The sequence below is a fragment of the Fringilla coelebs genome (genome assembly GCF_963513975.1).
Source record: "Fringilla coelebs genome assembly, chromosome: 1".
Lineage (NCBI taxonomy): Eukaryota > Metazoa > Chordata > Aves > Passeriformes > Fringillidae > Fringilla > Fringilla coelebs.
The window spans coordinates 138,318,602-138,345,761 of record NC_140028.1 but is presented as its reverse complement, the minus strand read 5'-3'; the positions used below and the strand labels follow the sequence as shown (position 1 = coordinate 138,345,761).

The 27,160-nt window shown below is 38.1% G+C and overlaps 1 protein-coding gene across 3 annotated transcripts in view; it reads left to right on the top strand.

Moving 5' to 3' along the window:
* Positions 1–23,651, top strand: part of ZNF438 (zinc finger protein 438) — a 51,532-nt gene extending 27,881 nt beyond the window's left edge. The window contains exons 4-7 of one of the 3 annotated variants that reach the window (XM_084202568.1): positions 3,923–3,979; positions 13,623–13,727; positions 18,225–20,067; positions 21,616–23,651. In XM_084202568.1, the coding sequence (XP_084058694.1) occupies positions 3,952–3,979; positions 13,623–13,727; positions 18,225–20,067; positions 21,616–22,228 (2,589 nt within the window). In that variant the 5' untranslated portion in view covers positions 3,923–3,951 and the 3' untranslated portion in view covers positions 22,229–23,651. The remainder of the gene's footprint in view (positions 1–3,922; positions 3,980–13,622; positions 13,728–18,224; positions 20,068–21,615) is intronic. The other 2 variants (XM_084202569.1, XM_084202570.1) reach the window with 2 other exon arrangements.
* The last annotated feature ends 3,509 nt before the right edge of the window (positions 23,652–27,160 follow it).

Sequence of the window (27,160 nt, the reverse complement as noted above, 5' to 3'; positions counted from 1 at the left end):
GTTATTACACGTATATGCTCTGCTTCCTTTGGTTGTTAAAGACTGAGTTACAGCATGGGATTTTTTCTTCCAGTTTGCTTGCTATTTTTGCCTCTTAGGAATAATGAAATTTATCCTTTCATTCTCTGGTAACATGAGGAATAGTACAGGCATGATAGAGCTTATTTTGTGGCATTAAGAGAGATTTTACTTTCTAATTCTGTCCAGCTTCAACTCCACTTCACTTGAAATTCTTGTAATAGATTTCTTTTCATCTCTGAGTAGTCAGCAGCAGATTTCTAGAAAACTAATTTGAGTTCTGGAATACTATGACTTGAATGATTTTATTTAGTGTCTTATGGTAGAGTTATAAACTGAGCAAAACAAATTTTAAGATTATATAGAATTTTAAAAATCCTTATCATTTTGATAAGCTCTCAGGTGGAGAATAACTTAGGATATTGGCAGATAGAAATTTGTGTATTTGGAAAGAGTCAGTATTGGACTCAAATATAACCAGGAGAGAGTGGAAGAACATTTGCCTCTTCAGTACTCAATGAAAGCATAAGGACAATCTGAATTATTAGTTGCTGACCAGCCTAAATTTTTTTTCTGGATTTAAGAACATTAAAGAGGTACAAAATTTAATTAGTAATTTTAGTTATAAGTGTAGCTTTTTTTGAACATCAGCGTGTTTTTTTTTTTTTTTTTCTATGGGAAGTAGTCAAACCAAGCCAGATTTATAGTGAAATGGGAAAAAAAACCCCCAACCTGCTCAGGGCAGGCATAAGTAGTTCTGTGGATGTTATAATCTTCAAATTGTAAACGTTTGAATCAATATACTGTACAGAACTTTTTAATTAGACTGCATTTTATGTTTAGGACATGCCTAAAATGTGTGTAGATAATAAATATCTGTAAAACATGTTAGAGCCTAGCAGAAAAGTGTCAAAAACTGTCAGAGAAAGGATCAAAAAGACAGGACCACAATTGATGTATTTGAAAACAGTGTAAAACACAGATGGGACTAATGCACAATGTTTATGGTTTGCTTTGTAAACTATATGTAGTCAAAGAAAACATGCTTTTACACAGCCATACATATAAGGTTGGATAGAAAATTTTGAAGGGATATGAATTTTATCTTGATTTCAGAATCTTGAGCTCTTCAGTTTTTCCAAAAAGGAAGGTTACTTGAGTAAATGTGGTTCTTTCATATAGCAAGAATAATAAAAATACTATTCATGAATTGCTAAAAGAAATTATCAATGTTAATTGGAGAAATTATGCTCTTTTTAAATTATTATGATTATTATTTAGAGCAGGTGATCAATATCTGTCAAATAAGCACTGATTTTATAGGTTAATACCATTACCTTGCTGCAGTTAGAGTTGAATTCAAATCAGAGATGCCTCTAGAAAATGTATGGATTTATATGCTCCAATTTTGTGTTCTAGTGTTAGGGTTTGTGAATGTGTCTGGGAAGAACATTGGAAAAATGTCTGAAGCTTCTATTTCCACATAGTATTCTAAGAATTGTCTGTATCCTGAAGTCTGGTTAGTTATAATTCTAAAGTAGATGGTAACTACAGATGGGGCACCCTCTTAACATGATTTAATGCTCCAGGGAAAGACCATGGAAACCTAAAAAAAGAGAAGTGACTTTGAAATAATAATTTTGAGAAACTTTATTTGAATATAATTTCTCAAATTGTTTTTACAAGAATATGTCTTGTTTAAATATTTTAGTGTGTTTTGAAGTCCCATAAATACTGAGGAGGAGAAAAACTTCAGACTTTGATTCTCTGAAAAGCTGTTATTGATCAATATGGCCTTAAAGAAGGATGTCTAACGATGTGGATGACAGAGAAGTTGGAAGTCCACACCGATTTCTGGAAGTGTCTTGCCATTCCAAAATTATATCGATGTGGCCTGTTCCATTCTTGGATGTGCAGAGGGAGCTGTCTGTATGTTCCCATGACATCAAACTGCATTTACATGAGCCAGTGTGTGTTGGAGTGCTGGGCCTGACAGCTCGTGGCTTGGCTGCTCAAGTACCACGGACAGAGGCTCTTTGAGGCCGTTGGGGATCTGCTGATGGGCATCAGCCAACCACTGCCTGGAGGTTCTGGTTGATGTACCAGCAAGCATGTAAGCAATGGCTCAGAACAGAAGATGCAGGTACCAAAGAGCTTCATCTGTTTGCTGTGTGAGAGGTCTCCTCACAGCAGCCACACTCCATGTTCTTCTGTGCTTTGATGTTGAGCTTCCTGAAAATGGAATTGGTTTTCTTTTTACTTTACTGCTACCTACAGAACCATCTTCTTCCAGAAGCTCACCATTGCTTTTTGAGAGTCATTTGCATGATAGTAAAGAAATATGTTCAAGGCTTCTTTTGTTTGGTATTTACATCACTATTTGTCCTATGTATTCTGTATTTAAGCAAAAGTAATCTTCGGTACTTTATGTGCTCAGAAGATGTGTCTTGAGTGCACGTCTGGCATGTTCTTTATGTAAGGTTCTCCTGGCTGTTAAATTGGTCAGGAAAGTCAGCAATCTCTACGTCTGTGCAGCTGGCTTTGTTTATGGAAATGTTGTAGATGTTCACTGGTGTGAAAGCCAAGATCTGAGTAAACCCCCAGGAAGTTTTAGTTCCATCTGTGTCAGTCAATGGACTTTTCTGTTACCTTCCCAAAGCCTCTGGCTGCATCAGGAGAACAAGAGCTTCATACCCTTTGTAATATCTAACATGTTAGTAGTGTTCAGTTGAACCAAACTATGATGCAGCCATTCCAAAAGCTAGGCCATTTTATGAAAAATAAATCTAAGTGGATAACAGCAGTTTTATATTGTCATTGTATTATCTTGTGTCTTTCCTTCCAGACTGTTGAATACCACTTCACCAGAGCTTGAACAGCACACTCAACTGCACTGGAAAGAAGTAGCCAACTCTAAATTTACTGGGTGGCCATTTGATATAAAGCTGTTCTGTCAAATGCAGTGTGTCACATCTTGTTGTAAATACAAAGAGCACATTCAGGACAGGTGGCAGTGTAATGTTTGGTTCACAAGAGCAAGGTAGTATCTTCATTGTAGCATCCATGGAAGATTCTGCTGGTCAGACAGTTATGTGGGATCCATGCAGTCGCATAGAATTACAATGGTTTGTGTTGGAAGGGACCTTAAAGGCCCCACAGAGTCTCAACAGCCCTGCCTGAGCAGGTAACTTTCTGCTTGATCACATTGCTCAAAGTTGCATCCAGCTTGGCCTTGGTGAGGCATTCATGGCTTCTCTAAGAAAACTGTTCCAGTGCCTCACCACCCTTACAGTAAAGAATGTCTTCCTAGTATCTCATCTAAACCTATCCTCTTTCAGTTTAATGCCAATAACCCTTGTCCTGTTTGCAGATGCACTTGTAAGAAGTCCACTCCAGCTTTTCTGTTGGCTGCCTTTAGGTACTGGAGGGTGCTATAAGGTCTCCTTCTTTGCTTCAGGCTGATCAGCCCCAGCTCTGTCTTCATAGAGAGGTGCTTTAGCCCTGTGATCAACACTGGGGCTCTCCTCTGGATCCTCTCCAACAGATCCACGTGTTTGAAGAGAAATGATTGCTTAACCCTATATTGTCTGTGATTATTCAGAATGTATTGCCATGTTGGGTTTCATAACTGTCCTCTTTCCTGGCTTTAAGAAGGTTGTTCAATCACAAGAAGCCTAAGTTAGTAGTACACAGTGTTGAAGTATGGAGAGCAACATATAGGGGGTCCAAAGAAACCCTTGGTTTAAATCTCTGGTGGTGTTTTCTTGAGAGCTATGGACATATTGGGATCCATTCTGAAATACAAGTCTGGAAACTGTTGCCATTTTCCTGTTCATTTTTTTGTTTTGTTTTGTTAGTTTGTAAGAAATTATCAGAGCTTCTAAGTATCTGTATTTCTTTCTAGGAACATTGTCGTAACTGTTAAAGGGCATAATGCAGAATCCGTTAACAGTTTCTGCAGGTATAGTATGCTTTCTGTACTTTATTTAGAAATTAGATGCTTGTGGTTCAAAATGTGAAAGAAATGTCATCATTATTAATCACTGTATTACTTGTGTCTAGTATTCTGCTGTGGTATGATTTGGAAAAAAAAAAAGCCATTACTGCAGCATTTATCACTTTAAACAATTACAATAGCTAAAATTGTATTCTTCTTTAGGGCATTGCCAATTAACACCTGTTAACACCTGTAGTTGAAACTTGAAGTGCCTAAATCTGCTTCTTCTTTGATTCAGCATAATTAAGTATTCAGGTTTTATTAATTTTTTTTAAATCTTCATATATTTGAAAATCCCTGCTATAGTTGATCCCCATATTAAATGAAGTTAAATCTATCTGCAAATTATGTTACACAGTTAGCAGAAACGGGAAGAAACATTAACTTGGATTTTTCTTTAATACCTTTTCTTCAGCATTCCCATCCTTACTAATTTTTTTTTTTTTTGTGTTTAGTTCTTTCCTCTATGTGGTTTCTTAAAAAGTTGTCTTTCATTTGTTTTAGTTTTCACGAGGGTTGATGTCTTGATTTTTTCCCTCTGTTATTAGTAAGGGTATTTATGTATTCTCAAGCCTCTAAATGTGTAGCTGTAACTTCCTTTCTCTTTTGATCTGTGTCTCAATGCTAATGTTTAAGTATGAATTTTAACATGAATGTCATTTTTAATGATAATTAAATGTGAGTGAATGTTTGATGGATATGACATCAGCTCTAATGGACCTTTCAGAACCATTGCTGGTTGTCAGTTAAGTTTCCATCGTTAGTACTTATGTTAATTAGGAAGAGCACTATCTATTACTTTATTTGAAGCCTTGAGCTTTTACTGTCATGTAAGTTTATACTTTACCTGTTTTGTGAAGACTGAATATTTTTATGATGCTGTAATAATTCTGAGGAAGCTGTTCTAGAAGCGTGTCATTCTGATTGATCTTAGTTTATGAGTTCTGTGTCTCTTGAGACTATTCTTTCAAGGAAGACAGCACTTCCTGTTGGGTACAGCTGCCCACCCCAGAGTGTGCTCTACATTCCCATGCTTCTGACTGAAGAACTCAGCATTAGTTTTAGCATTAAAAGCATTAGTTTAATTTTTCCTTTAAGTAACAGGAATCTGACCCTGCTTATAGTCTTACGTTAAAGCCATTTCTGAATAGCGGTTGGAGAATATAGACTGTGAAGCTGTATGTAAACTTAAAATTGATTAAGCATTTGCTTTGAAATTTCTGGAAGGCTTTTTCCTTTTTTCCTCTAAATGAAATTCCATTCCAGTCAGTATCCTGTTACTGACTTGTAGCCGGAGAGAATGGTAGACTTGGAAGTGAGCTTTCATGTTAGAAGTCACAGAATCACAGAATAAGTCCCTGAGTTGGAAGGGACTCACAAGGATCACAGAGTCCAACTCCTGGCCCTCTCCCCCAGGCTGAACAGACCAAGTGATCTCAGCTGCTCCTCACACAGCTTCCCCTCAAGGCCCTGCACCATCTTTGGGGCTCTCCTTTTTATGCTTTCTAACAGTTTTGTATCGTTCTTACACTGTGGCACCCAGACCTGCCCCCAGCACTCGAGGTGAGGCCGCCCCAGTGCAGAGCAGAGCAGGACAATGCCCTCCCTTGCCCTGCTGGCCATGCTGTGCCTGGTGCCCCCCAGGACAGGGTTGGCCCTCCTGCTGCCAGGGCACTGCTGGCTCAGGTTCAACTGGCCATGGACCAGGACCCCCAGGTCCCTTTTCGTGTCACAGCTCTCCAGCCTCTCATTGCCCAGTCTCTACATCCAGGGTTGCTCCATCCCAGGAACAGAATCCAGCACTTTGCCTGTTGAACTTCATGTGGCTGTGGTTACCCAGTCCTTTAATCTGCCAGAATCTCTCTGGAGGGCCTCCCTAGATCATGACCAGGAGCTATATCTGTGTGAAATGATGATACTCTACAAATACAGTAGTCTCTGTATATTTTTTTACTATGATACTTTTTTTGTCTTTATATCAAGTACCATTTGTTTCTTAAATGTAGCACTTTGGAAACATGCAGGGTATTAGTAATTTGTGATGATTTATGTACAGCTCTTATGTTGGTGCATTTCTTACAAATAAAGCTTTCGGAGATAGATTAGATTGGAAATAGAACCTATCCATCAGTTACATTCAATGTGGCATATTTGTCAGTGTTTCTGTACTTTGAGTGTGCTTGTTATTTTTAAGTATGGAAGTAATGATTAGTGCAAGTTCTTTGAGTGACAGCTAAACACTTCACTGCTGCCATTTGTCATGTAATAGCAGGTGTTCTGTAATTTAATCCGTACTCCTTCAAGACATCTGTATTTTTCTCAGTTTTTAAAATATTTTATAAGAAGCGTGACTATCTTTTAAGTAGCAAGCAATTGTAACACCATGTTCAATTAGATGCACTTTTCTCAGCAATTAGTATCTAACTTGTCAAATTTTATTTCTTCCTCAGGATTATGAAATTATCATTTCATTCATATGACAATCACTGAAGCATTATATTTGACCATTCACATTCATGTTATATATTTACTGTTGAGCAAGTGTTGGTATTTTTTGTGATGCTCCACCATGGCATACAATACCCCTGTGCCTTAGTGAACTGAAATACCATTGGCATTTTCAGATTTATAAAATATTTTTGTTAAATAACTCTAACATGAAAGAATTGTGTATCTTAGACAAATATTTTGCAAAATATAAGACTGTCCTGGTTTATTTATCTAATAGGTTTTGTCTTTTTAAAATACCCATTGGAAAAGAGCATCACACGCTAAAGTAATAGTTTTGTTTTAATACAAGTAATAATATGTTTATTTTAACTTTTTTAGAATCATAGGTCAAGTGTGGTTCTGCACATTTTGTATCCATCTTACTATGGTTGTTTGGTGCTGGGAGATCTCAAACTTCCATTAGCCTTGTAAATGTGTTTCTTAGCATCAGCTCTCCCTTTGCTGGAACCCCTGCTGCCTTTGTATCATTAACATAAATGCAGGTGCAAATAGCATTTATGTACTTTGATGGAAAGCAGTTGGAGACGTTTCACTGTGGGACATGACACTTTCAGATTGTGTACATCTGTTCAAATAATGTATCCAAGCCAGTGACATGAATGCAAGGATAAAAACATCTGCCCCTGAGACCATTTGCCATACAGCAGATGCTTGCATCTTTATTTATGCAGATGGTTTGTGTGATGAGCTGAGCAATGATGAAAGCGAGAAAGTTTGACAAAGATTTCAGGGTATTCCTTGGGATGGGAAAATACGTGGGTAACAGTGCTTTGTTTTCATACATCCACTGAAAGAAGAACATCTAGTGTAAATAGTGGTGGTTCTAGTAGCATGGGCGTGCCATTTCAGGCAGTGGCCGGATTAACACAAGATCAGTAAAGGATTTTTTTTTTTTAATCTCAGGCGCAATAATTGTACGGCAGTTATAGAAGATGCTAATAGAAGTAATTGCTTTCAAAGGGGAAGGCTCAACTGCTTAGCTTTAGGATGCTCTCAAGTTATGCAAAGCAATGAATTGACTGAAGAGTTTGCAGAGGTAGAATGTTTTCAAATACTAATCTCACTCGTCACAAAGTTGTTTGGAGGTTGGGTGCGATTCTGTACCTGATTCTGCGGCTTGGGGGACTTCCAGGACAGGCCGTATGTAACATTACAAAATTATTAGGCAAATTATTAGGCCTGTGTGTTGTTTGAAACTGCCAGCGGGGCAGTGGCCGTGAGCCGCGGCTCTGAGCCGCGCTGGCACCTGCGGAGCGGGGGCGGCGGGACGGGCACCGACTCCCTCTGCTGGCTCCGCTCCGGGCTCCTTCGTGCGCCGCCACGGCCGCGGCAGCACGGGGCCGGCTGCGGGCGTCATCCCCTCCTCTCCATCGTCTGAGCGCCGGCACCGCTGCCAGGCTTTGCCGATCCATTAGCACCTGTCAGCTGAGCGTGTGTTCCGCAGCGCATCCGGCCCCTTCTCTTGAGAACCAGCGCTGCCTTTAAACAGCATGGGGGCTGCCATGGGCAAGCTAGCGATGTCAATAAGCATTGCAAATAATTGTAATTATGCACTGGGGGAGGAACACCAGTCTGATACTGTAATTTAAATTGTTTTCTGCTGCATCCTACTGCCAGTAAGGTCTAGCTGTGTTCAAGTTCAGCAGCAAGTGATAATTTTATATGTTATGAAAACTAATGTTTGCCTAGCCAGGACTGTAGTATTTCAGAAGATGTTTTAGTTTTCCTATGCTATGCAGAGTCATGTCTGTCTTTGAAAAAATATACATACCTATTTGAAGCACTGTGGAGATCCTTTAATCTTTATTTTAGTTTTAATCTTCAGCAGAATTAACTACAGGTAGCAATGTTTTGTGTATCTCAGCCAGAGCTGGAGAGTTTTTCTGAAGAAATCTGGCTCCTGAAGAAAGAAAAGGGGGCACAATTAGAGCAAACAAAAACCTTAGACAGGGATTCCCCAGTGAAAACTTGGACCACTTAGGTAATTTTTAGTGAAATTATCAATTTTAAAAAAAACCCTAGAAGATACAGTCTAGCTATCCTTGGGGTTTAACAATTTTTCCTTTCCTTGGAGGGTGATAAATTTGTGTATAATTTATAACAGAAAACTCAAAATAGTCCAAGCCAAGACTGGCAGTCTTTTGATCCTCTGTTCATGAGGGAACATTTTTGAGGTTTGTACTACAGAAGTCACCATGCAGATGTTTTTAATGCCTCAATTAAAATATGGTTGCTATATTGAGCCAAAGTGGCAAATTGTTTTCTCTTGCATACAGTCTTTCTTTAGAAAAAAGTGCTCTGATTCTCAACAAAAAAAAAGTACTCTTTCACAGGAATAAAACTTTCGCTTTTTTTGTTGTGTTCTCTTTTGTTTGCACGTCAGTATTTAAAAAGATTGAATTTTGGGAGTAAGAGGCCTAATTCCCTTACTGAAGTGAGACATACATGTTTTCTGTCCCAAAGAGGGTTGAATTCTCAATAAGATGTAGGTATGTTCTCTTTTTTGAAAGAAGAGCAAAAATCTCATCAGAAACTGTTTTTTGATTTTATTCATTAAATGGTTCTACTTGACCTTTTTGTGCTGCATAGTTTTTGAAGAATTTTGCCTTCATCATTTTTTAGCAGTCTTGGTAGTTACTGTTTCCTGTACTTAGAAGAAAATAAGTCCATGAATTACTACTTACATTAGGCATATTGAAATTTTGTCCATGTTGATTTCATCTTGATAGACCCTTTAAAAATAACTTTACATTGACTTTACAGTGAAGGAATTACTGTTTAGGTTTAAATCTCTCCTGAAGCTCACTAAAAGAAATTTCCACTGGCAATTCTCTCAGGATTTTTGAAAAACCCAATTACAGGTGTTTATACCCACTTTCTAAACTACCTAATTTATATTTGCAATATTGTTTGGTGATTATGAATTACTGGTTTATGGCCAATGCTTCCATCGCCTCCTTTAACTATTTTCTGAACAATTAGTTCCCCCAAGTGGCTGCATCACTGCAGCCTTGCTTTGCAAATCTTCAGGGATGATATCCTCTATGGAACAGAATGACTGGGCAAAACCAACAAAGATAACCACTGGACTTGCAGTGATAGCAAAATAATTTCCATTCTACTCAATTGCATCCTGTCAGATCACCAAGGTTTCTAGATCATCCCTACTTTGAGGCTGACATGGTTGGTTTCTGAAACTAGCAGAGGCATAAAGAAGCTGACCTACAACCTTTGATGATGTACCTAACAGTGTCTCTCAAAAAGAAGTTCTGTGCTTAAATAGAAATGAAATTGAATCACCTATTTGTGTGGTTGCAGAGGCCAGGCACCATTTTGAGCCCTTAGTTCTTATACTGCCATAGTGAGAAAAGTCTGTGTAGTTTCTTGAGCTGTAAAGGTGGAAAAGGTTGTTAGTAATTACAGATGCTTTATGTCTGGCTTTCTTTATTCCAGTTTTCATTTCTTGATATGAAAATATTTTGATCTGCTTAAGATCTATTAATTTTGTTGACCTTAATATGAAATGAGTACCTTATAACTTGAAAGGCTGTGCCTTCAAAAAATAGAAAGCTTTTAAAGTTCACTAACACTGCATGAGAGGTGCTAAAAAAGCATTTAGATCTTCTAGTAAATGTATTTTAAATTTACTGCAAAAGTGTCTAAAAATCTCTTATGTATATGTATTCTGACTCTTAGGAAGCACTTTGAAGACTTTCTCGCTTCATACAGGAGCACAAAAAAGGCTTTTTATTATAGGGGGTTGTGTTAAGCCATGCATTGCCCACATTATATATTGGAAGCTGCTTTTGAATAGTGATTTACCTATAGTGATTTTTGAATAGTGTGGTAATACGTTTCAGGTCTCAACTCAAAAGGTTGCCTCAAAGCTGTTGGCCACTTGTGGTTCCCTGCAGAAATAGTATTTCATACATATTTTAAAAGTTATTTGTGGTGGGACAAATACCCAGAGGTTTGTGAAATCTAAATCTATGAGAAATCAAAAATTATATCTTAATTATTCCTGGTGCTAATGCTGCTAATATAGTGACTAAATTTCTCACAATGTGTTAACTTGTGTTTAACAAGTCTGCTTTAGTATGGGTATTTCTTATGTTATACTTTTCTCTGGGGACAGAGATACTGAAGCCAAGATGCTGGTGAGAGTGATGGGCAGGTAAAAAGTTTCTTCCTTGTATCTAGTCTGAATCTTCTTTATTTTAGTTTAAAGCCATTATGCCTTGTCCTGTCTCTGCAGGCACTGTAAAAAAGTGTCAATGTCTTTCTTTTCAGCCCCTTTCAGGTATTGTAAGGCTTTAATTAGGTCTTGGAGCCTTCCCCAGACTAATAACTCCATCTTTCTCTCAGCCTTTCTTCATACAAGAGGTGTTCCATCCTTCTCATCATTTTTGTGGCCCTACTCTGGACTTGCTCCAACAGATCCATGTCTTTCCTGTGCCGAGGGCCACAGGGCTGATGCAGTGTTCCAGGTGCAGTGTTCCAGTGACCAGGTGGGTCTCACCAGGTCAGAGCAGAGGGGCAGAATCCCCTCCCTCCCCTGCTGCCCATGGTGCTCTGGATGCAGCCCAGGACACTGTTTGGTTTCTGGGCTGTGAGTGCAAGTTTGCAGCTCACAGTCAGCTTTTCATCCACTAGTACCCCCCAAGTTCTTGACAGAGCTGCTCTGAATCACTTTGGCCCTGCCTGTATTGATACCAGGGACTGTCCTGACCCACGTGCAGGAACTCATGAGCTTCCCATGAGGCCACTTCTTGATCTTGTCCAGGTGCCTCAGGCATCCCATCCTCCAGGTGTGCCAGCTGCACCTCTCAGCTTGGTTTTGCCTGCAGACTTGCTGAGGGTGCACTGAATCCCATTGTCTGTGTCACTGATATGGAACAGCACTGATCCCAGTATGGACCCAAAGGACACCATGTGTCACCCATCTCCATGTGGGCATTGGGCTGTTCACCATGAGCATCAGCCAATTCCTTTTTCATCCAATAGTCCATCTGTCAGTAAAGTCTATACCTCTCCAATTTAGAGAAAAGGACCATGTGAAAGGCCTCTCCTATGTGCATTTTCAACAACAGAGGAAAGCAGTTCTGGAAGTCGAGAAAGTGGTGTGATCTAATTTTTTTTCGTAATTATCTTAGATCTATATAAACTTTAGCATATATCAATATATGGTTAATAGTGCAGAAAGGATGTTTCAGACAAAAACAAAAGACTGAATTACAGAGGAAACTGGAGAACTTCTTAAATGCAAACTATATACCCATGATCTTGGATTACTGTATGATTTACCTCTGCAAGGTGACAGTTTATACTAAAAATAGTTATAGCTTATTCCCACGCTGAAAAACGCCACTAGAAATTTTAATGTTGAATATCCTCTTTAATGGAGTCCAATTAATGTAAAAAAAAAAAAAAAGTACCTTTGTTATTTCAATGTGCTCTTCTGCTAAGAAGGGTCTTTTGGAGACCATTTAAGGAATCCAGAAAGCATCCCACTGCTCTCAGAATTTCTTGAAATGCCCTATAATCCTAATCCCTTAAAATAATAAACTTGCACAGTCTGTAAAGAGGACTTTTCTAAATTATAAAATGCTGATTGCACAACTAGCAAATCACATTTATGCTTAAATCAGGTTTCATATATATAGCTTTGAAGGTACAGCTTAAAGCTTCTAGAATTGTAGCAAATTATTTTGTTCCTCCTTTAGAATACTAAGTTTTCTAAGTGTATTTGCACATTCTGTATCTTAGTGTTTATGTGAATGATCTACAGAGATTTTCCAATCTTACATTAAAATACTTTGTTATATTGTTTATTTTTCTATGCCAGTTTAAATTGCACAAAAGCACTCTTCTGTGAACATAGTTATAACACTCTTTAAAAAATCAAGTACTAAAAAGGTAAGAAATGTGAGATTCCTCTTTTGGCTTCAAGGCTTCTCCTTTCCACCTCCTGTGTAATTTTGGTTACCTATCTTAAATCTGCATTTAATTCCCATATCCCACTCTGACTCTTTGGCCTGGACGCTTTTCAAGTCTCATTTCTAGTCTTGTCCTTTTTCTGCTTGCCCTGTATATTCTCCTGTTTCTCTTCTACCCTGTCAGCTCTGCAGTTCAGAGATAAGCAGGGGCCATTTCCTTTTTCCAGTTTGGGTGCTTGGACCTAAAGCCATAGTTAGAGAAAATCCAGCCCAGCCTAAGCAGGAGCACATTCAATAGAATATAATCATTGGAAAAGTTAGCTGCTTGAAGTATCTACTGAACACAGGCTCAGAGTCTACAGCTTTGCCTAATCTGGGTAGCTTTCCACAGATCAAAGAGACATTGCTGTGTCACATACCAAGGTCTTCACCTGATGCACAGATGTGTCACTAGATTTTTTTTTTTTCTTTCTTTTAAAATGTTTTTATGCAGACGTACTGAGAATGGCTGGTATTTTCTGTTGAAATTAATTTTAGAAAATTTTCTGATGCAAGTAGCCAGAACATTCCACCCAGGTAGTTATTATTAGCACAGGTAGAAACAACTGCAAATTAATTGTTGCAATGTATAGAGCTGGAAACTCATGGTTTGTAGGCTTTATTACTAATCTTACTTTGTACAGGTGTGTGACAAAACTGGTTTTGAATAAAGAAGTCCAAATTCTGTTTTCTATAAGAGCTGCAGTTTATTTGTATGGAATTATGGAAAGCGTAAATGAGCGTAGAATTTAGCCCCTGTGTTAAAACTCAATAAAGCTACCGAATCTTCATTTTCTGAAGCATTTTGTTTTGCTGCTGTTGACTGTCAGCCATGACACTGAAGCTAAACCATCCCATCTGTTTGCCACATTAACCAGCTTTACTCAATTATTAAGCTATCACCTTGCATTTGGCATGTAACATATTAGATTTTAAAGTGTATTTTGAGGAGAGAAAAATGGCAAAGAGCAAAAAGCCATAGTTTTCTTAATGCATAACTGGAAGTTAATGTTTTATTAACATTTTATATTGTCTTTCGCTGGGTTTTGTTGGTTTTGGGGGTTTGGTTGTTTTGGGTTTTTTTGTCCTGGGATCTATTTATAACTGAAGCACTTTTGCAGGTGGTGGTTTTTTGCATGCTAATCCTGCAGAGAAACATTGTGTCCAACAAAGTATGCTGGGTCAGCAAAAGCAAGAAACTTGTGCTGGAAAGACAGTATCCACAGGTATTTAGTGTGTATGGAGATTTGGCAAAATGAATGATTAACTATCATTGGCAGAAAAAGATCTAATGTGGTGTGTTAGACAGTTATGCATTTTTTTTTCCTTCCCACAGAAAAGATACTCTTCCTTTCAAAGTCAGCAAAAGACTCAGCCGTATTAATATTCATTGAATACTCATTAATCTTCCTCTGTATTCTGTCTTTTCCTGCAAAACAAGATTATTCTTTTTTTGGTGTTATTTTCTCTCATATGTCAATTCATACGTAAATGAAATACATACGTGTACAACTGAGGTGGGCCTACAAGGATTATTTAAAAGATGAACGCTGTTACCCAGTGGTTTCTGTGGTGGTTATTTGGTGGTTATTTTCAAAATTGACCAGATAGTACTGAAAATTAAATTTCTTCTGATACATTCTATGGCATCTGAGTTCAGCAGTGCTGTGTGCTTTACATAGGGAATAGATTAAAGGAAGTACACAAAATAAGGCAGACTAGGCTGAGGTAGACCAGACATGGATGACTTAGGAAGGCAGGGGAACCATGCAGAAGCAGCAACCCATGGAAACTCCATTTCCTCCAGAGGAGTCTTCCCAGCATGGATCTATCAGAGAATTTAATGCATCATTGATTTTTGTGTTGGTGTGTCACTGTCCACTTCAACACAATTTTAAGGTTATTGGGAAGGGATGAAAGCTTATGACATCCTGCAAGTGTCTGAGGGATTTGATACTTGCAGGTCCTAGCATGGTAACCATTAATCTTTTAACAGAGACTTTTAAAGTAAATAGGTTGAACTGCATTTTGTTTAGTCTTGTGTGTAATTATTTAAAAGTGCCTACCTGCTGCCCCAACTTCACACTCATCTGAAAGACTGAGGACACAGCAGTTAAAAATGAGCTTCACATCCTTCAGATATTAAATCTAATACTTTAGTTTATTTTCTTTGTTATTAATAAAAATTTTAAAGAAAGTATAAAAATTGTTGCCTTCCAGGGAAGGATTTTCAGATTAACTTGTAGAAAGAATGCTGTCTAAAACGAAGGGCCATCCTCATAAATGCCATTGCAGAGCCTCCCTTAACTGAAACTTCCTCTTCTTAGGTGAAAGATTTCATGGGATTGCATAGGCTTTTCCTCAGGTCACAGATGACAAGTCAAAATGAGTCCTTTGAATCAGAGACAGAAATAATTTGGAAGAAATTGAATGCCCCTGAGAGGTGCATATGAGGTTTCCAAGCTGCCTTTGCACAAGCCAGCCAGCCAGAGCATATTCAAGTCCTTCAGTGTGGTGTAGACATGAATTACTATAGCTCTTACTGTGTGCAAAGGAAGTTGTGGAAACTTTTCACCAACTATAAATTGAAAACAGAATTTTGGTCACTGATGATACTTGCATGCTCTGGGTGGGGTCAGTAGAACCTCCAGTCTGTGAATTGACTGTCTGCTTTCTCCTGATCCAAGATGCTAAGCAGTCTTGCACCAGTTCTTCATTTAGCTTTCCCAGTCTGCAGACAATGTCATCAGAGCCTGGAGCATCATCAGGCAGCTAGTCTGCATCTAGCCCTTCTCTATATTTAGGCACTGGCTAAGCAGCTTAACTACAGTAGCTGTGTTGGTGGGGAGGGAAATGCAGAGTTGAGTATTCCGTTGCTTACCAGAAGCACTGCAATGAATATTTGCACTAAAATGTCTAATGTAAACTTGTGAAAAAGTGGGGGGGACAAAAAAAAAAAAATTTGTACTGAAGGTTGGTACCAAACATAGCTTGCCTGGAAAACTTATGATAAAATTACACTAGTTGGAAAAAGTGTTTGTATAAAAATCCCTTCTCAAACAGTTTTATCAATTCTTAGTATTGTGTTACCTGTGTAAGAAGGGTATTGATCTAAACAGACCTTCTTTCCAAGAGAATCTTTTCTTTGATATTGATGAGGCTCTTGGCTTTTAGATCAACACTCTCCTGTGGAATGCTGAGAAAATATGTGGAGATACTTTCTTTATAGAAAAGTGATTTTACTGCTTAATTTTGCATTAGGCAAGTCAATGCATTTGAGAAACATATGGTTCTTTTTAAAGCTAATGCCATACATTATTTCTACAAATATTTCCTCCTAACTTCAAATTAGCCTTGTTTTTCTGGCTGCCATTTGTAGAGATGACATGTCCACAGCAAACTTTCCACCTTTTCCTGTTACCATTGCTTGAAGAGTGGGTGCCTTGTTACTTGGAGTAGCAGGGGTAGTAATCTGCTGAAACTCCAGCATTCCTAAAAGTTTTATGCAAGTCAATGAATGAAATTTTGAAATAAAAAGGGAGAGGAACAAGAGAAATGAGAGAAAATGGAGACAGCTTCATGTTGAATATTGTGGCAAGCTGAATAGATGCTCAGTTGGAGAAAGTCTTTATTGTCAGTGTATGACAGGCATAATCTGTCTGCTGTATTTAAGCTATATGGTTTGACCTGTAACTATCATTGAAATTCAGGGCTAGTTTGGTTAGTGATTATAATGCTGTACATAATTTTATTCTTCTTTTCAGAAGTACTTAAATTGTTTACTCAAAAGCAGCAGGAAGATACCTTGTAGGAAATAAATCATCATCTGACTAACAGAAATCTTAGTATCTGAAAATGTAAAGATTTCTATATGTTAGTAACTAGATTAAAAAAAAAATCAAATTGAGACTAAAAAGTCCTGTGGGGAAACAATTTTGAACATATAATGTTTCTGCCTTTTCCTGGTTGCACAAGCCTGGATTTATCCCTGTGTGCAGAGATCTCTATTTATGTAGGAGTTCTATGTGCACAGAATGTCTAGAAATTCAGAAGGTCTCTACAGACACTGAGAAGAGAGAAAGTTATGGTGATGCCCAGTAGTTTCACTTAACTGAACTATAAAGAAAGTGCATAATGGACTTGGGGTTTGATGCAACAGAAGGCAATAAAAGGATCAAAGGCTTATGCCCTGCATAGTTATTGCTCTATGATTCTGCTGATCAAAGAGTTTTGAAAAGCATCAGATCTACTAAATATGAACTGTTCAGTTTATATGTGATTGCTCAGTGAATCCAGCATGTCCTGAAGGCAATGGCTTTACTGCACATGTGCACACCATGAATATGCATATGTATCTATCCAGGACTTCTGGTCATGAAACATGATAGGTCTGTAGCTTGCGGTGCTTGTTGCAAAGTGTGTGACGTCTGAGAAGAACGTCCAGGATTAAGATAAATTTACTGGAGTTTCCAGTGTTGGTACTAATTCACTGTTACCTTTTCAAGTCCACAATCACCTGTAAATGCATTTGTAACACAGTTCTTTAAAATGGCAAGGAATGGAAATTTTCCTATGGAATAATTGTACTACAATACTTCAAGGTTGCAGCATTTAGTTTCACATATTCAATTCAAATGTGATTCCTCTCTCAAATGATTTTTGCTTATGTCCAAATTGCCTTTCTGCCTGGAATCTTTGTAGCTGAATTGTCAGTGGTTGCAATTTCCATTTTTCCAGGAAACCTATTCCAGGTTTGGAGAACTGGAAACGTCAGTAATTGAATTTGAGAGTGGGTAATGAGACTGATACATGAAATGGTAGTGGTACAATTAACTACGTATCAACTCCTTTTCTGTGGAGTCTGAAAGGTCAGCAGGTATCTTTGCTGCCTAATGCATATTATATCATGTGAATTTTATCATTTTCCTTTTGTTTGTTTTAATTATCCTCACATTTTTTACTAAAAACATTTGTGACTTTTATGAACACAAATAGAAACAGGAAGAAATTGCTATATAACCTTGATAAATTGCATCTTTCAAGGAGGTGTTTAAATAATTGACTGCAGTAGTTCTGTTGTGCATTAGTGTCACCTAAATAATTTTTGTGATTGGGTATTTAACAGTAGTTAATATTCACGTATTTTTTCAAGTCCTCTTTGATTGTATTGTACATTATTTGCATGCTTTGTAGCAGGAATTCTTCTAACACTTCATCAGGCAAACTTTGGTCTGTATCTGATAAAACCCACAATTTCTAAATAGTAGAGAATGTCTGAAAGATGGTATGATTCTGTTTGAGATACAGGTTCAGAGCTGGTGCTCAGAGAAGTTCTGTGTCACGGAGCTTGAATCCTGTCCCTGCTTTTCCACCAGAATATTGCCAGCATGCTCTCACAGCTTTTCGGGGGCTGAAGAGGCTTATGGGTGTATTTGTTCTTAAATGTCATGCAGTTTCTAACCTAGAATGAAACATCCAATTAAGATTTGATTAAGAGAAGTTTTTTTTTGCAAATCTGTGTTCAAGCATGTTGCTTTCAGACAGTACTTTTGTCTACAAAACTTTAGCAATTCTAGATTTAGTTTGGTGGTCATTTAAATGCCTAAATATTTTTAATAAGCTTGTGTGTAATAGTATCCTTCATAAACAGTTTTATTTTTGACGGACTAATTTTTTAAAAATACTGTGTATCATTTTACATCTTTGTCATGTTATTCTTACAGATAAACAGAAATCCCCTTCGGATATAATACAAAGTTTTCAGAAGAAAAGTCAGTTTAGGACCATTGCTCCAAAAATGGTACCAAAAATTTTAACATCTGGAGTGGTTTCTTGCCTTCAGTCATCTTTGCCTGAGCCAGTGACACCAATATCAGCCTCAGGTTCTAAGCCCCTGGTGGTGCCAGCTCAGAACTATGCTGTCATGCAGGTGGCTGCTCACAAGGGCACGTTTTCCCTCTTGGCTGTGCCATGTGTTGGGCCTGCCCTAACTCAGCAAGTTCAGCAGTCAACGGTGGCTCCCTCTGAAAACCTAAAGCTGCCCATCCCCAGGTACCAATCTGTAAGAAATAAATTGCTGAGTGACAAAAAACCAGCACAGATCTCTGGTTTGAGTGCACGTAACAAGATTCCTACCAAAGCACTGATCTCATCACAGACTTCCCCCATGACTACTCTACATGAAGACTTTCCTGAAGCTTATTGTAGTTCAGATTCAGCTGAGCAAGGGATGATAGCAGACTGTGACTCAGCTGAAATTGGAGCTACCACATTAGTGAATAAAAGCAATTGTGTTGAATCTAGATCTCTTTTAATGAACAAAACTAAAACTGCTAGCATTAAAATTTCTGGACCATCTGTAGTTGAAGACTCACTATCCAAGCCAGCAAGTACAGCTAATCCCATGAAACTAAGTCTACACTCTGTGAAGACAGCATCGGAAACCACAAAAGAGTCACTCCTGACATCTGAGAAACTAAAGGAAAAACCCACAAATTCTGCAAATCCTGTTACTGTCTTGTCACCAGCGGTTTTTGGCAGTGCAATTCAGATTACTCCATCAGTACCAAAAGGAAAACTTCCTATTTTGCCTTACTCCAGAATGAAAAATTCAGGGTTCTGTAAATCTAAGCAGAATATTCATGTTATGGACATACCTGGTCATTCACTAAAATCTGAATGTGAAAAGATACCATCTTTGATGAAAACCAAAGCCTTTGATAAGAAATTAGATGTATCATTTACACAAGTCCCCAAACAATCCATTAGAGAAAACACCTTCTCTCCATCCAGCAAAGAGGATGATGTCGACAGTCTTAAAAAATTGAGCAGTGCAGCCTCTAAAAGAAGAGGCAGGAAAAAAAGAGCCCCGGAAGATTTATTGGCTTTTCAGGCCAAGCGAAGGAAATGCATCATTAATAAGTTTAGAGAAGGAAGAGAGAGGGCAAAGGTTGATATTCAGACACCTAAAGACAATAAAGCAGAAGCAGTGAAAAGATACCGCAGTATCAGGCCAAAACCAGTGGTGGTTGTGCAGGCGTTCGCACCACTGACTCCTGCAGCAATTGTAGAGACGCCGTCTGGTGAGCAGGACTCATTTTTAAATGGTTCACTCACCCAAAAATGTGTAAGTTCCAAGCACAGTGATGCTACATCAGCTAAATCAAGTGATCTAAGCAGAAATACACGTTCAGCCGTCGCTAAGGCGCTGCACAGGTGCCACGTTTGTAACCATACGTTCCAGTTCAAGCACCATCTCCAGGACCACATGAACACGCACACGAGCAGGAGGCCCTACAGCTGCAGGATCTGCAGGAAGGCATATATCCATTCTGGGAGCCTGAGCACCCATATGAAGCTTCATCACAATGAAGTCAAATCCAAAAAGCTGGTGTGCTGTGAATTCTGTGCTAAAGTTTTTGGCCATGCGAAAGTGTACTTTGGCCACCTCAGAGAAGTCCACAGGGTTGTTATCAGCACAGAGCCCTACACTAGCGAGCAACAGGTGCAAGATACTTCAAAGAAGAGAGACAGGAATATAAAAGAGGCAGAAGAAGCTGCAGAGAGGTGAGAGTTTTCACTAATTAAATGCTAACTAAAACTGGATTTCAAGTTGTCAGTAGAAATTAATAAACCTCACCACTATGAAAATTGTTGCTTTTTTCCATCAAGTGAGATTCCTAATAGTTTGAATATTCCATTTGAATCTAGTCAATCCATTAGACCAACCAGTATATTTTAGCTGATTTATTGACTATAAATCATTATTGACGCCTGAATATCCAAAATAATTTTGCATATATTCTAGTAACACCCGATATACTGCCATATTTGGGTCAGTTGGTTTCTCATAGCTAGTGCTCTGTCTTCTGTCCTTCCCACTTTGGGATTTTCCCTAGAAAATAAGGGAACCAATTGCAGTAAGCAAAAAACAATTCATATTTCAGTATTAGCCTTTAGTTTGCTTTCCCTGTTAAATATCATTATCCCACTTAGGGAGAGCTGTGAGCTAATCTGTCCTGAGTTTACTGCTGCTTTTGTAATCACTCAGCCAAGTAGAAAAGTTAACATGCACTGTATTAAGATGGGTAGAACATACCTTTACCTCTGTATTATGATTTTTGAGGTGAAGTCTCTTGATAGAGTATAAATGTTGCCTTTTTTGTTTATTCCAGTGCATTTATTTTCACTGAAGAACACTTGGGGCTTTAATGTAACTGCTCACTGCAGCACTGCAGTTCTATTCTGCTCATTTTACTTTTCATAGCTCTGCTCTCTGGAGCAGCAGTCAGAAACTTTTACAGTTTGAGACTAAGAAACACCAGTGCTTTTCTGTCAGTCTTAGCAGCTGTCACGCAGGGAATCATTCGGTTTATCTGTTTTGTTGGGTAATCTGTCTAATATGTATAAATACACAGTATTATGAGGTCCTTCTTGTAGTTGTTATGAGAAGATGTCTGAGATCTTATTTTGATTGTGCTAACCAGGGACTGCCTGTGTATCCTTTATACTACAGAGCTGTCCTAAATCAGGGGAGGGGCTGTCCAATTCTCTGTTAGGTATTTAAACTTTTCTAAACCACATTACTGACTTGCAGGAAAAAAAAAAAAAAAGAAACTTTGAAATTTTGCAGTTTCCATCATGGAAAGGGAGGTGGTTTTGCCTCAAATTGACCTAGATCACTCACTGTTAACAAGTAGGTTTCTCTTATTTGTACATTACAGATAATAGTAATTTTCACTTTTCTAGCACAGCACTAGAAGTACATGGATTGACCTCCCTGAATCAGGAACTTTAACAAAAGTTTTCCGCCTTTTATTAAAGTCTGGTGTTGTTAAACGGTTATTTCTACCAAAGCTAATTTTGGAGACAATTCTTAAACTCAGAAGTGCCATTTGGTTTCAGTTTTTTCCCTAATTAGCCTTACTAGTATTTATTTAGTTTCTCTCTTTTTTCCTCTTCCAAATGAATTAGATACTATAGAAACAATGCCCTTTTTTAATTAAAAGTGTTTCATGACTGTATCTCTTCTTGGAACTTGTAAGGACAGAAATTGCCATCCCTCTTCTCTGCCTGGCTAATACTTAAATAGTTTGTATTTCCTTTTTTTAACAGGGGTAATAAGTGCAATCTTGAGGACCTCTTCCATAACCCAGGAGGAGTGAAATTACAGGTCAAATGTGGTCGATGCCAGTTTATTGCAGAGTCTTTTGGTGAAATGAAGTTTCACTTACTGTGCTGTCATGGAGAAGAGATTCAGGGAAGAGTGAAGGAAGGGGTTTTGCAAGGAAGCAGAGGAACAAAGGGGAAACTGGTCAAACATGCAACCCACGTGTGGAAACAGCACAATGAGAGAAGACATTTAGCAAAGTGCAGTGCCCGTCAGGAGGAGCTGTATAATGGTCCAAAACCAAAGAGACAGATGTACTTCCACCATCAAAATAATGTCAGTATTGTACCTAAAAGTGAACCAACCCAGTCTGGAAGTAGTGAAGCCTCTAAGGAGATGCAAAATGTGGGGTTTGGCACACAAAGGAAAAAAATAGAATTTTGGTCTAAAGCAGGCTATAACTGCATTTTATGCAAACAGTTATTTGGAAGAAAAGAGGATCTTTGTAATCATTGGCAGAGTCATCATAATTGTGGAGACCCTTCCAGTTTATGGAGAATTTTTACTTTGGTATCAAAACAAGGAATTATTGAACTTTCTGATAATGGTGAATATTGAAACTCGACTCTACAATGCTATGAAAAACCTTAACTACCTTACCTAATTGTTCTTTCACTGGTTTGCTAAACTAACTCAACAGATGTATCACTTAAAAAGTTTATTAGTTGGGTTTGTAAGGGGTTTTTTAAAAAGCCATATTAACTTTTATTTTGGTGACTAGAAAATGTGTTTATTCTGTATCATTCCAGATGGGTACATGGAAGCTGATTATGAATCCTTGTACTTAAAATTCGTGCTTAAGGAACTTTATAACAGAAAATACTCAATACTAATTATTAACCTCAATGAAATATATTTGCAAGTTAAATCATACTGTACACACAGAAATAAATCAATTTATATGAAGTAATCTCAGTCTTAAATGAAATTAAAAACCTGACTGGAAGTCAGGTTCCAACTATGCTCCTAGATTTTGTGGTAAATACCTATTTCCAGGCAGTTCTCTCAATCACTTAATGTGCATACATGCAGCAGCACTCAGGAGCTTTGTAGTCTATAATTTAAGAACTTCTAATTCTTGATTTCTTGATTTCAGTGTTTTCAAACATGTTTGTTGCTTGTGGGTGTTTTTGGTGTTCAGTTCTGTCCTGGTAACAGCAAAGATACATGCATTTTAGAAGTAAAAGCTTGACATGTATTTATATGCCTGTAGCTTTTTGGGTTGAAGATGAGTTGTCACCCATTGAGATGGAGCACAGCACATCCCCAAGGGGGCAGGTCCTGTCAGGCTGTAAGAGGGTGGAGTTCTGGAGCTTGGTTTTGATGAAAAGGTCACTGAAATCATTGAATCCAGTTTGAAATTGATGTTTAGACTGCTTAAAGCCTTATGTTCCTCTGAATTATTTTGGGAGAAATAATGGAGGCAAGTCTAAGAAATCACCACATCATTCTCCAGCAGAAGCCAGAGCACGTCAGAGGAGAGCAAGCTGAAAAATAGACCAGTAGTGTCCCTGCAGTACTTCTCTATTCATTCCTTCTTGTGGGCAGCTGTAATGGGGGGATTGCAGAGATAAAAGAGTCGTTCCTAAAATGGCCTGGCTTGCCTCTCACTGTTTTGCTAAAATTATGGTGATGAAAACATGAGAAGAGGTCTAAAAGTGTTGAGCTTCCTGAGTGGGATTCCACAAGCTGCTGCAATATTTTGTGTATGTGTTTTGTTTTTAAACAGTAAAGGCAATTTTGATTACCTAATAGTTTTGAATGCAATTTCTTGTTGTATGGTGCTTTTCCCTGAAGCTGAAATGTAAGATAAGAACCAAGAATAACAAAAGACAAAAAGAAAATGCCCATAGAACTGTATTTTCCCATGGATTTCCAAAACTTTTTTCCTACTATCTGTTGCTATAAATTCAGATTTGTAGCTGTTTTTTTGCTTTCATATGCTGGGGGTTTTTAATGCTGAATTACCTTAAAAGTAGTACTTATTCTTATTCTTGACACATTCATCTTTTAATGTTACAATATATTATACATTATTTATAATGTTACAATATATTCATATTTATTTTCACTGGTATATTTGGACAGGAACAGCTATTTTTAAAGTCAGTGTTTCATATCAGACTGAGGCTGTATTTAACTTAGTAGAGTGTGTTGCATTTCACAGCATTTTTTGCTCCTGCAACTTAATCCTTTAACTTTAAAAATCAAACAGCAGGGTGTTTTCCATGAAACAGAAATGTGAGAACAATCCCTTCTTCCCATAGTTACACTGTGTCAGAGGGAAGTTCATTCCCAGCATAAAGCATGCATTTTATGAGTTGGGAAAAACCATTTAAAAGTTTTGATCATGATCTTTTTTTAGAATTAAGATTAAATCACCCATCCCAAGGTATAGTTTAAAATGAGCTGACATAAATTCAGTACTGAGACAGAGTCTCTTCTGTTCAGGAACAGCAGCAGTCATAGCAGAGTGGCCCTTTAAAATTATTTTCAAAAGGTTTTTGTTAAAAACAGTGGTGCATCAGACCCAGTGATGTAGATGATTTGTTTGGGGTGGTCATCAGGCAAGAGGTGCACTTTCCCTGATGGGAGAGATGCAGTGGTGATGGGAGGAAGGGGCTGGAATGAGGGAGTCAGTTGCATTTTCTGTAGTAGAAATTTTCATGTGCAGTCTTCTCATCATATTTTTGTACTTCTCTCTCTTTCTCCAGGCCAAATGGGTAAAGGGGTCTCAGCTTTCAGCAGTTTAAAACCTGAAAACATGTTTTAAAGCATGGTTCTAAGCCACTTCTCAGTGTCCTCATAAATGTTTAAAATTAGAAGCCTTTTTTTTATGAGCCTGAAAGCATTCTTATGTTTCAGGCTATTGCAATTACGGTAGATTATGAAAGGCTGGGGTTTTTTGAAAATAGCTTTGCATTAAATACAGATGTGTCCTTTGTTTAAAATGTTTGTTTGGCATTTGTGTTCATTTTGATAAGATTTGGCAGCCCAAAGTGAGCCTTATGTACTGCAACATTTAGTAGTGTGTTTGCTGACCAGCAGAAGGGTTCTTATACAGTTTGCTGTTTACCTTGAAGCTGGACAAGTTAACATCTGGTTTTGCACACAAATTATGTTTTTAAATTGTTAAACCGAATGTCATTGTTTTTGTAGCTGTAGTTTTGTTCCCCTCTGATTTTTCATTAAGTCTCTCTTTCAGCTCCACCGTTCAACTTTAAAGCCATTCCTCACATGGAAAGTTGTTCCTTCATCATCACACCATAAATAACCAAAGCTGGAGGAGTTCCATCACTTTTCTGGCTTGCAGAGTGTTGCCCTTCTCCAGCTGCAGAGCTACAGTTTCCTATGCCTAACTTGACATAGTTGCTGGCAGTAAATGTTTTGCTTCATTTATTTATTAGAATTCAGCTTTTTAGCTCAATCGGAGTTTCTGTCATACCTCATTAGATACTTATTTCATCTGCTATTCACTGAGCTCTTTAAAGAAAGTGTCATAAGAAGGATGAACAGGTATTTAAAGGAGCAGAATTCTGCCCATTTCATGCAGATGATGCTGATGTTTGAGGATCACCAGCTTATCTAGGCTCAGCCCTGTAGTACATTGTATTTCTACAACACATCCACCTACACACGCACCTATTTTGGTATGAAATGTATACTTCAAACTCAGCTGTCAGTTACTATTATCAAACCTGTGCAATGTAGGTTTGGGATTGTTATGCATAAAGATTAAAATGTTATTAACTCTAGTAGGTTTACTTGTCAAATTCCTATAGCTCTGAAAAATGAAAATCTCTGTGTGCTGAGTATGACACTGAAAAAATCTGGTCTTGTGAAGAAAAGTCTAATGGCTTAAAGGTTGTCCTCATTTCAGTGTGCACTTTTATAGCTGATCTGTCACATTGCAGGATTTTCTCCACTTTTTATTAAATTGCCATAATTTTTCTTGGTGAGGAGTAGTGAAGAAGACCTGAGTCTGCAAGCAAGTTGTAGTGAAAAATGTGTCTCCTTTTTTCTAAACAAGCAGACATGTCCCATGGACTCAGCAGTCTTGGTGGGATTACATAGATACATATATATATATATATATATACACACACACACACAATATATATGTACAATGTGGGGAAACATGCAAAGTTTGGGGTTCAGTGTCTGACTCCACGAGGCTGACCAGTCTGCAGTTCTTAAGTTCTCAGAAACTAGAAATTTCAGTGTAAAAATAGCTTGGTTTTCAGACTTGGGTGAATTTCTAATACCTTATTGACAAACCTTCAAGAAATCCTGACAAATGGCAATAACATACTTCTCTATTTGTGCTTTGTTAGGCAATTTTTTGGACGTGGTGGTACCAGAGGTGGTGTAAAATATGATACTGCTGATGCTGTCGAGTACAAAGGAAGCTTTCTCCCTTTCATTTTTTTTTAATTTTATTGACTTTTCTGTGTAAGCATTAGAAATGATGGGATGAATTATGATTTTTGCTGCTGACAAACCCAGAAACATCATTCTGAAGTTACTTTGCAGAAACCTCCCATTTTCATCTAGAATAACAGAGGAAACCAGAAAAGCAAGTTCTGTGGGGAAGAGATACGTGAGCAAAGTGTTCCCTATGAGGCTTGCTCTGCACACTTACACTCCTGTAGGTGGTGTTTATAGATGTCTTCTGCTGATGGGTAGAAACAGTTTGTTTTTTCTAGAGTTACTTAGCTTGGCCGAGGGAAATAAGAATTAAAAAATGTCCATGCCTTCTCTTTTACCTGATTTTTTCTGCTAAATATTTCTGCTGTTGTGCCAATCCAGATTGTGGTCCAAGCCATGAAAATATCCAATCACTTTCTAGGGGCCTTGGAGCAGATTTCAGTGGAAGAAAGGGAAGGAAATGTGCGAGGGAAGGAGTGATGATGGAGGTTGGCACAATGTTTTGAATGCAAGTTCAAGCTTCTGTATGACTGGCTTTGGTGGAAGTGTCCTGGAGCCTTAAATTTCTCCATTCCACCCCCTTTGTTCCATCATTCCAGACTCTGCTTGCATGTGAGGTACCTCAGTCTGGAGCACCATCAGCTTCCTTAGGCATGAGCTTTTCCAAATGGCACAGGTTCCTTTGCCAATGTCCTCTTTTTTTGGTGTCTCAGTTAGGTGAGCTATCTGCTGGCTGCTGAGACCAGCTGCTGCCAGATGTGCAATGTGGCTGTTCAGCTTTCTAGGCTGTTTCAGTTTCTAGGAAAACACCTTTTAGCTTTAGTCCATAAAAATGAAATCAAAGCTGCATGCGTGCTTAAAAAAGTAGGAAAATGGTTCACTGAGTTTCCTGCAGATGCAACACTGATAAGTAGTAGGGTAAAAAAAGTGAAGTGTTGCTATAAGAAAAGGCAGCTGCTGAATGTGATTTGGGGTATTTATGTGCCATTGTAAAAGACTAGAATGTCCTGTCACCTGGTTAGAATTGAAGAATGGAATCAGAGAAGTTCCATAAAAGTGTCT